This window comes from Calidris pugnax, unplaced genomic scaffold (genome assembly GCF_001431845.1).
Source record: "Calidris pugnax isolate Ruff unplaced genomic scaffold, ASM143184v1 scaffold528, whole genome shotgun sequence".
NCBI classification, from domain to species: domain Eukaryota; kingdom Metazoa; phylum Chordata; class Aves; order Charadriiformes; family Scolopacidae; genus Calidris; species Calidris pugnax.
In genome coordinates this window covers 33095-44158 of record NW_015091224.1, presented here as the reverse complement: position 1 = coordinate 44158, position 11064 = coordinate 33095, and the positions used below count along the sequence as shown (strand labels likewise).

Genomic DNA, 11064 nt, shown 5'->3' with positions numbered 1-11064 from the left:
CTGGCTCTGTTCCCCCCCGCAGGGACCCCAAGGACCCCCCGGAGGCGTTGGGAACCTGGGACCTCCTGGTGAGAAGGTACATCCCCAGACATCATGGGGGGGGGAAGGGGGGGGCAGGCCATGGGGACACAACGGGCCTATGGGACAAGGCTTGGTCCCCGAGGGGACGGGGTGGCACGGGGGGGGGCGCTTAACTTCTCTCTGTTCCCGTTTCAGGGGGACCCCGGTGAATCGGGGGCCCCAGGAATCCAAGGGGAGCCCGGAGTCAAGGTGAGTGACATCGGGGACACCCCCTGACCTGTCCCCATCCCAGTCCCCCCCCCGGCCATGGAGAGCTGACCCCCCCTCTTGTCCCACAGGGCCCCCGAGGAGAGCGAGGGGAGAAGGGAGAAGCTGGAGCCGCCGGAGCTGCTGGACCCCCTGGAGGGAAAGGGCCCCCCGGTGATGATGGGCCCAAGGGCAACCCTGTGAGTGCTGTGTGTGTCCCCCCCCGGGGTGTGGGGGACACTGGGGGGGAATAGGGTGCCCAGGAGGACTTGGGGTTCCCAGGTCCCCCCAGACTGGCAGCTCTCTCTGTTTCAGGGTCCCGTTGGCTTTCCCGGAGACCCCGGACCCCCGGGGGAGATGGGTCCCAGGGTGAGTGTCGCATCCCACCCCCTCCGGGCTGGAGGGGGCTTCCCCGGGAATGGGATTGGGATTTGGGGGGGTGTCCTCGTGCTGACTCCAGGTTTTCCCTTCCCAACAGGGCCAGGATGGTGCCAAGGGCGAGCGTGGGGAGGACGGCGAGCCTGGGGAGCCGGTGAGTGCCCTGTTCCTCTGCGTCCCCCTCCTCACCGTAGCTCTGGGCAGCGATGTCTTGACCAGAGGTTTGGGACTGGATTGACCCCACTGCTTCGGGATCACCAGGGGTCCCAGACGACCCTCCCTTTGGCAGCCATTGGTTCTGGTCCACCCTGGTCCTGCCCATCTCCTCCATCCCTCTGGGTGCTCCTCCCGTGGCAGGGGACCCTCCTCCTCCTCCTAGCCTTCCTCCTCTTTTCGGGATGGGGCCAGTTCACTCCACTCCTTTCTCTTCTCCTTCCTCAGGGCTCGCCGGGTCCAACGGGTGAGAACGGTCCTCCTGGTCCCCTGGGCAAGAGGGTAAGCGCTGGGTGAGCCCGGCTCCGGCTGGGACACATCCCGTGCCACCCTGTCCCTGTGCCACCCTGTCCCTCACCATCACGGTTTTCTCCTCTCCGCAGGGTCCAGCCGGTTCCCCCGGCCCCGAGGGGCGTCAGGGTGAGAAGGGTGCGAAGGTGAGCGAAGGTCATCCATGGGGAGAGACCCCAAACGGTGCTGCCGGGCTCCGTAGGGCATGGCCCTCACCCTGCTCCTCTGTCCCCGCAGGGAGAACCGGGCGCCGTGGGTGCTCCTGGCAAGACGGGTCCCGTGGGTCCTCAGGGCCTTGCTGGGAAGCAGGGACCCGACGGCCTCCGAGGTCTGCCCGGCTCCGTGGTGAGTGACAACCTCTTGGTGACTTTGGTTCCGTGCACAGCGGGTTCTCCTGGCACAGGGAAGCTGGGGACAAGGGTCTGACCGTCACCCCGGGAGGGGACTGGGACGTGTCACCATGCCCATGGCTCGTGGGGACCTGCCTGGGGTGTGTGCTGCCACCCAGGGTGGGGGGAACTCACCTTGTCCTCTCCCCTGTGCAGGGAGAACAAGGCAAACCAGGGACCACAGGCCAGGCTGGGCCACCAGGACCAGTGGTGAGTGTGGCCCCCTCTGCCCCATCACACCACCCCCAAGTTGGGGGTCCCCCCCACTTTTTACACTCCCCACATCTCACGTGTACCTCCTCAGGGTCCCCCGGGTCTCCCCGGCCTCAAAGGTGACACCGGTGCCAAAGGAGAGAAGGTGAGCTCTGGGTCACCAACACAAGTCGGTGTCACCAACACAAGTCGGTGCAGCACCCTGCTGTGGGGCACGCCCCACACTTGGGGGGCCAAGACCCTACACCCTGCTGGGTGGTCCGGCACTGGGTGGGCTGGTTCCTATGGGTTCCCTGAGTGCCAGGCACCCACCATATCCCCCGTGGTGGCCCCGTGCTGATCTCCACCCATGTCTCCCCAGGGCCACCCTGGTCTCATCGGCCTCATCGGACCCCCGGGGGAGCAGGGGGAGAAGGGAGACCGAGGTCTCCCCGGCCCCCAGGGCTCCACGGGGCAGAAAGGAGAAACTGTGAGTGCGGGGGGTCTGGGGAGGGGGGGGGATGAGGTCGGGGTTGTGGTTTGGGAAGGGGTCCACTCAAGTGGGGATCAAAAAGGTGGGGTGCAGGGGACAACGTGGGGGGACTTTGGGAGTGGGGAGCCCCGCTGGGTGCTGGGAGGGGGGCTGTCCTGGTTTCCTCACGCTGGTTTCTGCTCTACTCCTGTCACGCAGGGCATCCCCGGTGCTGCTGGACCCATTGGCCCCACTGGCCCCCCCGGACTTCCCGTGAGTGCCCCCCACATCCTGCTGGTCCCGTGCCTCCCCCTCTCTGAGCCCCATTCCTCGCTTCCCCCATGCCATCTTTGACCCTGGGCTCCCACCCCATGGTGTCAGCCCCAGTCCCTGACAGACCTGGTCTTGTTTTGCAGGGCCCAGCTGGTCCCAAAGGTGCCAAGGGAGCCATGGTAAGCCCCGAGCTGGTGTCCCCCCCTCACCTCCTTCACCTTCAGTCCTGCCCAGGGCTGACCTCTGTCTCTTCCCTCTAGGGCCAAGCAGGACCCAAAGGTGAACGGGGACCCCCGGGACCCCCTGGACACCCGGTGAGTGGCTCGAGGGAAGGGATGACAATGGTGGGGAGATGTAGGAACAGGTGATGGGACAGCCAGGAGGGGATGCGGGTGGATGTCTCCTAGCTCAGAACCCATTTGGGGACCTGGGGAGCGGGTGAGGGCTTTGCAGCCCCCCCATGTTGGGGTGCTGAGAGTGCTGTGCCTGCCGCAGGGCCCCCCCGGGGAGGTGATCCAGCCCCTGCCCATCCAGCTGCCCAAGAAGAGCAAGCGCTCCATCGACGCCAGCAAGCTGGTGGAGGAGGAGGAGGAGGAGGAGGGCGAGCGAGCGGCCGCCGACCAGGCCTCTCGCGACTACGCCGAGGGCATGGAGGAGATCTTCGGCTCCCTCAACTCCCTCAAGCAGGAGATCGAGGGGCTGCGGCGCCCCATGGGCACCCGGGACAACCCTGCCCGCACTTGCCAGGACCTGCAGCTCAGCCACCCCGGCCTGCCCGACGGTGAGCAGCACCGGTGCCGGGGTGGGGGGCAAAGGATGGCGGTGGGTACTCCCGGTGCTGACCCCTCTCCTCCCTGCGCAGGCGAGTACTGGATCGACCCCAACCAGGGCTGCGCCCGAGACTCTTTCAAGGTTTACTGCAACTTCACAGCGGGCGGGGAGACCTGCATCTTTCCCAGCAAGGACATACAGGAGGTGAGCGGAGGCGGGGGGTCCCAGCGCCCAGGGTGGTGGGCATCGGCCAGGAGAAGGCTGCGATGTGGTGGGGCTCGCTAATGGCTACCTCTCCTCTCCCAGGTGAAGATGTCGGCGTGGGAGAAGGAGGTGCCCCAGCAGTGGTTCAGTCAGTTCCAGGGGGGCAGCAGGGTAAGGACGCTGCCGGCTGAGCCCCCCACCACGATGGGGAAGGCCTGCGTTGCCTGCTGGTGGTCTCCCTGCTTCTATGTGGTCAGAGGACGCTGACCTGTGGGTCGCTCCCACACGCCCTCCCACAACCCCCCCTGCCCCTTCTGACACCCTGTTGCCCTCCCCTCATGTCCCCAGCCCCAGGGGACGGCTGGATGTGCCTCTTCCTCCAAGGAGATGGAGAAATGTCCTCCACCTGACCTTGAACCTGTCAGCCCTTCTGCCCACCTCCCCTTCCCCAGCTGCCTCCTCGTAGTGGGGGGTCTAGATCCCAGCAGACCCCCCCCACCCAGCCCCACTTTTCACACGTCTCTGGCCATCGTGCCCCCCCCTGAACTCGCCTCCTGCTCCTGCAGTTCTCCTACACGGACGCGGACAGCCAGCCCCTCGGCGTGGTGCAGCTGACCTTCCTGCGGCTCCTCAGCGTCTCCGCCCGCCAGAACTTCACCTACCACTGTCACCGCTCGGTGGCCTGGCACAGCGCCGCCTCCGGGGACCACCGGCGTGCCCTCCGCTTCCTGGCTGCCAACGAGGAGGAGCTCACCTACGACACCAGCCCCTACATCAAAGCCACCATGGACGGCTGCGCGGTGAGCGGGGAGAGGCCGGAGGCGAGGGGCTGGAGGGCACGAGGAGCTGGAGGAGACGCGGGGAGAGAAAGTTGAGGACAAAGGGAGGGGTGAAGGGTAACGAGGGGAGAGGAGGCACTAGAAGGCACCAAGATGGAGGGATGGAAGAACCGACACCCTTGGGGGTGCCCCACGTGTAAGCGGGGTGTCACGGAGAGGGATGGATGGTCCAGTGCAATGTCATAGTCCAGGGAGACCATGGGTAACGCCGGAGCAGCGGAGGGCGCTGGATAAGAGAGGGGTTTGCCCTGTGCCAGGCCCTCCCTGTGCCCCCCAGCCCCTGACCCGTCCCCCCAATCCCTGCAGGCACGGAAGGGCTCCGGCCGGACGGTGCTGGAGGTGCACACGCCCCGCCTGGAGCAGCTCCCGCTGCTGGACCTGCGCGTCATGGACTTTGGCGAGCCCGGCCAGCGGTTCGGCTTCGAGGTGGGCCCGGTCTGTTTCCTCGGCTAGGACCCAAGCCCGTCGCCCCTCCCTGCCCCTCCAGCGGGGCAAAACCTCCCCCCCCGCCAGCCCCACCGCCTGCGAGCGGCGGCGAAGCAGCCGGACCCACCTCCCCCTCGCATCACCGTCACCCGCCCGCTGCTGCGAGGAGATGAGGTGCCGGCCCTGCCCGCACCCACCGGGGACCCACACGCCACCGCCGCCGCCGCCGCAGCCCCCCCGGGGGGCCAGGGTCTGGAGAGACGCCAAAGAGACTTTAACGCTTAGAATAAATCTATATTTTAATATGTAGAGAGACAGAGAGGGAAATTTTTAACGGATCCACTGGCTACCTCCCTGGGCGCCCAGCAGTGCTCCCTTCCTCCCAGTATCCCACTGCTCTTTCCCAGGGCTTATTTTCCATGCTCCCCATGACCCCAGGGGGAACCCCTTGAGGAGCGCACCCCCCGAGCAGAGGGAAGACCCCTGGAGAGCCCACGGGGTTTTAAAGCAAGCAAGGCCGTGATGCCACCAGTCGAGCACCATCGGGGATGAGCCCCGGGAGCTCTCGTTGCCTCTCTCTTCCCACCTGGATTCATGCTGCCCTCGTGCTCCAGAACCCCAGGGGTCAGGAGGGAATGGACCCCGGGACGCATCCGTCCCCCACAACAAGAGTCCCCCCAGCCACCTCCGACAGCACACCCAGGCTCCGGCACTGGCCCATATCCCTGGAGCAGCCGCTTGACTTCGCTAATCAAGGCTAATTAATTCGGAGAAAAAACAAAGCTTCCCCATCCTATCAAGGTGGGACATCCCCGCTTACTCCCAGTAGCCCAAAGGGGTTCCAGCCAGTGCGAATAATGGGAGTATTTAAAAAGCCTCCGACAAAGCCTCTCCCTGGCCCGTGGAAGGAAATGAGGAAGAAGGACGTTGTGTTTTTACTGTGTTTTTTTTTTTATTATTATTTTTTAAATTAATTATATTATTTAAAGGAGTGGATACAACTCCATTGATACTGGTCCCCTGCGGCGTAATTTTGGATTTCAAAAAAAAAACAAACAAACCCTAAGAAGTGAATTTCTGCATGGAGATTAACCCAGCCCAGTGCTTGGGGGAGGAGGGAGGGGAGGAAAAAAATAATTAAAAAAGAAAAAAGAAAAAAAAGTAAAAAATTATTTTCTTGCTGCCATCTGATAAAAAGAAATTTAAAAGGGCACCACCAGGCTTTGCTTTTTAGTTTTCTTAAAAAGCAGAGGTGTGCCCCCTGGTGCTGAGCCGGCGGCCTGTATAATGTTTTGTAAGTAATTTTTTAAGTTGTATTGTAATATATCATCTATAATTTTGCTGCTTTTTGGGGGTTGGTCTTTTTTTTTTTTTTTTTTTTTTTTCTGCTTTTTGCTTATTTTCTGCTAGCTTACCCACGGGATTTCCTTCATCGTGAGATTCCCCCCGTGCAGCGAGGAGTTCCCATCCTGGGGAGAAAGTGGGGAATAAACACACGTGCACATAAATCCCCCGTTAAATCTACCACGGGCTGCTCTCTCCAGAACATCCACGCCACAAAACGTGTCTCAGCAGCTCCTAGAAAGACAAAACCATGAGAAAAAAAAATGAGATTTGGGAAAACACAGTGGGGACAGGAGCACTGAGGGGCTTTCAGCTCACGTAGGAGCTGGCAACACAGGGGCTGGTGGTCTCCTCCAGCCGTGGGGATGGATGTGGGGGGACCATGTCACCCCACAGCTTGGGACAGGGGGGACAAAGTGGTGCAGATCCTCAGGAGGGCTAGCAGCTGTCTGGTTGGGGGTCACTAAAGGCACCGGGGTGTCCTCTCCTGCGTTAACACCCAGCAAGTTTCCAGCAGCCCCCGGGATGGCTGGGAAGGTGGCTCTTCTCAGAGAAATGGACCTGCAGCCCCATGTGTTTGCTGTTCCCCCTTCTCACACCGGCGTCTCTCCTTCCCTCAGCTCTTCCCATGGATCTGCCTGCACTTGGTAGCAAGTGGCTACCAGAGCACCAATCCCACTGGCCACGTCCCCCCTAAGACCCCACGTCCCCACTCAGGCTCACCTGCAGAGACCACAAACAAACCCACCGGTCACCATCACCAACCCGCCACTGCTGTGGGGCACCCCCGCCACCAATGTTTCCACCATGGCAATGCCAATATACAGAATCACAAAATCACAGAATGCTATGGTGTTGGAAGGGACCTCTGGAGGTCATCTAGTCGAACCCTCTGCCAAAGCAGGTCCACCTAGAGCAGGTTGCACAGGAATGTATCCAGGTGGGTTTTGAATGTCTCCAGAGAAGAAGACTCCACCACCTCCCTGGGCAGCCTCTTCTAGGGCTCTGCCACCCTCACAGGAAGGAAGTTCCTCCTCATGTTTAGGTAGAACTTCTTATATTCAAGTTTGTGCCCGTTTCCTCTTGTCCTATCCCTGGGCACCACTGAAAAAAAACTGGCCCCATCCTCTTGACAAACACCCTTTAAGTATTTATAGGCATTGATCAGATTCCCCCTCAGCCTTCTCTTCTCCAGACCAAAAAGACCCAAGTCCTTCAGCCTTTCCTCGTAAGAGTGATGCTCCAGGCCCCTCATCATCTTTGTAGCCCTCTGCTGGACTCTCTCCAGTAGTTGCCTGTCCTTCTTGAACTGGGGAGCCCAGAACTGGACACGGTGCTCCAAACGGGGCCTCACCAAGATAGAGCAGAGTGGGAGGATAACCTCTCTGAACCTGCGGGTCACACTTTTCTGGATGACCCCCAGGATGCCATTGGCCTTCTTGGCCACAAGGGCACATTGCTGGCTCATGGTCATCCTATTATCTGCCAAGACTCCTAGGTCTTTCTCCTCAGAGGTGCTCTCCAGCAGGTCAGCCCCCAACCCGTCCTGTTGTGACACCCTTCTCCGTGTCAGGGGCTGGAAGGCAGCACCATGAGGTGAATAGGGTGGGAGGCGGCAGCTCTCTGAGGAGAACATGGCGGGAGGCGGCAGCAGCATGAGTGGGAAAAGGGCGGGAAGCAGCAGCTCTGTGAGGAGAACAGGGTGTGAGGTGGCAGCACCACAAGGTGAAAAGGGCGGGAAGTGGCAGCTCTGTGAAGTGAACTTGGCAGGAGGCAGCAGCGGCGTGAGGAGAACAGGGTCGGCGGCAGGATCACCATGAGGAGAACGTGGCAGGAGGCGTCAGTGCCATGAGGTAACAAGGGCGGGAAGGGGCAGCTGCATGAAAGGGAAAAGAACAGGAGGTGGCAGTGGCATGAAGGGAGAAGGGCGGGAAGAGGCAGCACTGTGAGGAGAACATGGCCTGAGGCGGCAACTCCATGAGGGGAAAAGGGCGGGAAGCAGCAGCTCTGTGAAGAGACCATGTTGGGAGGCGACAGCACTGTGAGAAGAACATGGCCTGAGGCGGCAGCACCATGAGGTGAAAAGGGCGGGAAGGGGCAGCTCCATGAAAGGGAAAAGGGCGGGAGGTGGCAGGGGTGTGAGGAGAACATGGCGGGAGGCGGCCACAGCATGAGGAGAATATAGTGGGAGGTGGGAGTGGCCTGAGGGGAAAAAGGGCAGGAAGCAGCAGCTCCCTTTTTTTTTTTTTTTTTTTTTTTTCTGCTTTTTGCTTATTTTCTGCTAGCTTACCCACGGGATTTCCTTCATCGTGAGATTCCCCCCGTGCAGCGAGGAGTTCCCATCCTGGGGAGAAAGTGGGGAATAAACACACGTGCACATAAATCCCCCGTTAAATCTACCACGGGCTGCTCTCTCCAGAACATCCACGCCACAAAACGTGTCTCAGCAGCTCCTAGAAAGACAAAACCATGAGAAAAAAAAATGAGATTTGGGAAAACACAGTGGGGACAGGAGCACTGAGGGGCTTTCAGCTCACGTAGGAGCTGGCAACACAGGGGCTGGTGGTCTCCTCCAGCCGTGGGGATGGATGTGGGGGGACCATGTCACCCCACAGCTTGGGACAGGGGGGACAAAGTGGTGCAGATCCTCAGGAGGGCTAGCAGCTGTCTGGTTGGGGGTCACTAAAGGCACCGGGGTGTCCTCTCCTGCGTTAACACCCAGCAAGTTTCCAGCAGCCCCCGGGATGGCTGGGAAGGTGGCTCTTCTCAGAGAAATGGACCTGCAGCCCCATGTGTTTGCTGTTCCCCCTTCTCACACCGGCGTCTCTCCTTCCCTCAGCTCTTCCCATGGATCTGCCTGCACTTGGTAGCAAGTGGCTACCAGAGCACCAATCCCACTGGCCACGTCCCCCCTAAGACCCCACGTCCCCACTCAGGCTCACCTGCAGAGACCACAAACAAACCCACCGGTCACCATCACCAACCCGCCACTGCTGTGGGGCACCCCCGCCACCAATGTTTCCACCATGGCAATGCCAATATACAGAATCACAAAATCACAGAATGCTATGGTGTTGGAAGGGACCTCTGGAGGTCATCTAGTCGAACCCTCTGCCAAAGCAGGTCCACCTAGAGCAGGTTGCACAGGAATGTATCCAGGTGGGTTTTGAATGTCTCCAGAGAAGAAGACTCCACCACCTCCCTGGGCAGCCTCTTCTAGGGCTCTGCCACCCTCACAGGAAGGAAGTTCCTCCTCATGTTTAGGTAGAACTTCTTATATTCAAGTTTGTGCCCGTTTCCTCTTGTCCTATCCCTGGGCACCACTGAAAAAAAACTGGCCCCATCCTCTTGACAAACACCCTTTAAGTATTTATAGGCATTGATCAGATTCCCCCTCAGCCTTCTCTTCTCCAGACCAAAAAGACCCAAGTCCTTCAGCCTTTCCTCGTAAGAGTGATGCTCCAGGCCCCTCATCATCTTTGTAGCCCTCTGCTGGACTCTCTCCAGTAGTTGCCTGTCCTTCTTGAACTGGGGAGCCCAGAACTGGACACGGTGCTCCAAATGGGGCCTCACCAAGATAGAGCAGAGTGGGAGGATAACCTCTCTGAACCTGCGGGTCACACTTTTCTGGATGACCCCCAGGATGCCATTGGCCTTCTTGGCCACAAGGGCACATTGCTGGCTCATGGTCATCCTATTATCTGCCAAGACTCCTAGGTCTTTCTCCTCAGAGGTGCTCTCCAGCAGGTCAGCCCCCAACCCGTCCTGTTGTGACACCCTTCTCCGTGTCAGGGGCTGGAAGGCAGCACCATGAGGTGAATAGGGTGGGAGGCGGCAGCTCTCTGAGGAGAACATGGCGGGAGGCGGCAGCAGCATGAGTGGGAAAAGGGCGGGAAGCAGCAGCTCTGTGAGGAGAACAGGGTGTGAGGTGGCAGCACCACAAGGTGAAAAGGGCGGGAAGTGGCAGCTCTGTGAAGTGAACTTGGCAGGAGGCAGCAGCGGCGTGAGGAGAACAGGGTCGGCGGCAGGATCACCATGAGGAGAACGTGGCAGGAGGCGTCAGTGCCATGAGGTAACAAGGGCGGGAAGGGGCAGCTGCATGAAAGGGAAAAGAACAGGAGGTGGCAGTGGCATGAAGGGAGAAGGGCGGGAAGAGGCAGCACTGTGAGGAGAACATGGCCTGAGGCGGCAACTCCATGAGGGGAAAAGGGCGGGAAGCAGCAGCTCTGTGAAGAGACCATGTTGGGAGGCGACAGCACTGTGAGAAGAACATGGCCTGAGGCGGCAGCACCATGAGGTGAAAAGGGCGGGAAGGGGCAGCTCCATGAAAGGGAAAAGGGCGGGAGGTGGCAGGGGTGTGAGGAGAACATGGCGGGAGGCGGCCACAGCATGAGGAGAATATAGTGGGAGGTGGGAGTGGCCTGAGGGGAAAAAGGGCAGGAAGCAACAGCTCCCTGTGAGGGAAAAGGGCGGGAAGCGGCAGCTCTGTGAGGAGACCATGGCGTGAGGCGGCAGCACCATAAGGTGAAAAGGGCGGGAAGGGGCAGCTCCATGAAAGGGAAAGGGGCGGGAGGTGGCAGGGGTGTGAGGAGAACATGGCGGGAGGCGGCCACAGCATGAGGAGAACATGGTGGGAAGCGGGAGTGGCCTGAGGGGAAAAAGGGCAGGAAGCAACAGGTCCGTGTGAGGGAAAAGGGTGGGAAGCGGCAGCTCCATGAGGGGGAAAGGACAGAAGACGGCAGTGGCGTGAGGAGAAAAGGGCGGGAGGCAGGATCACTGTGAGGAGAACACAGCGTGAGGCAGCAGCACCATGAGGTAAAAAGGACGGGAAGGGGCAGATCCGTGAAGGGAAAAAAGGGCAGGTAATGGCGGTGGCAAAAGGAGAACTTTGCGGGAGGTGGCAGTGCCCTGGGAGGCAGCAGTGGCCTGAGGGGAAAAAGGGCAGGAAGCAGCAGCTCCATGTGAGGGAAATGGGCGGGAAGCAGCAGCTCTTTGAGGGGGAAAG

The 11064-nt window shown here is 60.4% G+C and overlaps 1 protein-coding gene across 1 annotated transcript in view; it reads left to right on the top strand.

The window, feature by feature from the left end:
• The window catches only part of LOC106898549 (collagen alpha-2(XI) chain-like), a 9458-nt gene extending 3806 nt beyond the window's left edge, over positions 1 to 5652 (top strand). The window contains exons 3-21 of the mRNA XM_014959849.1: positions 23 to 76; positions 217 to 270; positions 360 to 467; positions 583 to 636; positions 746 to 799; positions 1087 to 1140; positions 1242 to 1295; positions 1387 to 1494; positions 1695 to 1748; positions 1843 to 1896; positions 2113 to 2220; positions 2422 to 2475; positions 2619 to 2654; positions 2736 to 2789; positions 2971 to 3256; positions 3338 to 3450; positions 3553 to 3621; positions 4017 to 4250; positions 4596 to 5652. Of these exons, the coding sequence (XP_014815335.1) occupies positions 23 to 76; positions 217 to 270; positions 360 to 467; positions 583 to 636; positions 746 to 799; positions 1087 to 1140; positions 1242 to 1295; positions 1387 to 1494; positions 1695 to 1748; positions 1843 to 1896; positions 2113 to 2220; positions 2422 to 2475; positions 2619 to 2654; positions 2736 to 2789; positions 2971 to 3256; positions 3338 to 3450; positions 3553 to 3621; positions 4017 to 4250; positions 4596 to 4742 (1749 nt within the window). The 3' untranslated portion in view covers positions 4743 to 5652. The remainder of the gene's footprint in view (positions 1 to 22; positions 77 to 216; positions 271 to 359; positions 468 to 582; positions 637 to 745; positions 800 to 1086; positions 1141 to 1241; positions 1296 to 1386; positions 1495 to 1694; positions 1749 to 1842; positions 1897 to 2112; positions 2221 to 2421; positions 2476 to 2618; positions 2655 to 2735; positions 2790 to 2970; positions 3257 to 3337; positions 3451 to 3552; positions 3622 to 4016; positions 4251 to 4595) is intronic.
• Positions 5653 to 11064: the final 5412 nt, after the last annotated feature.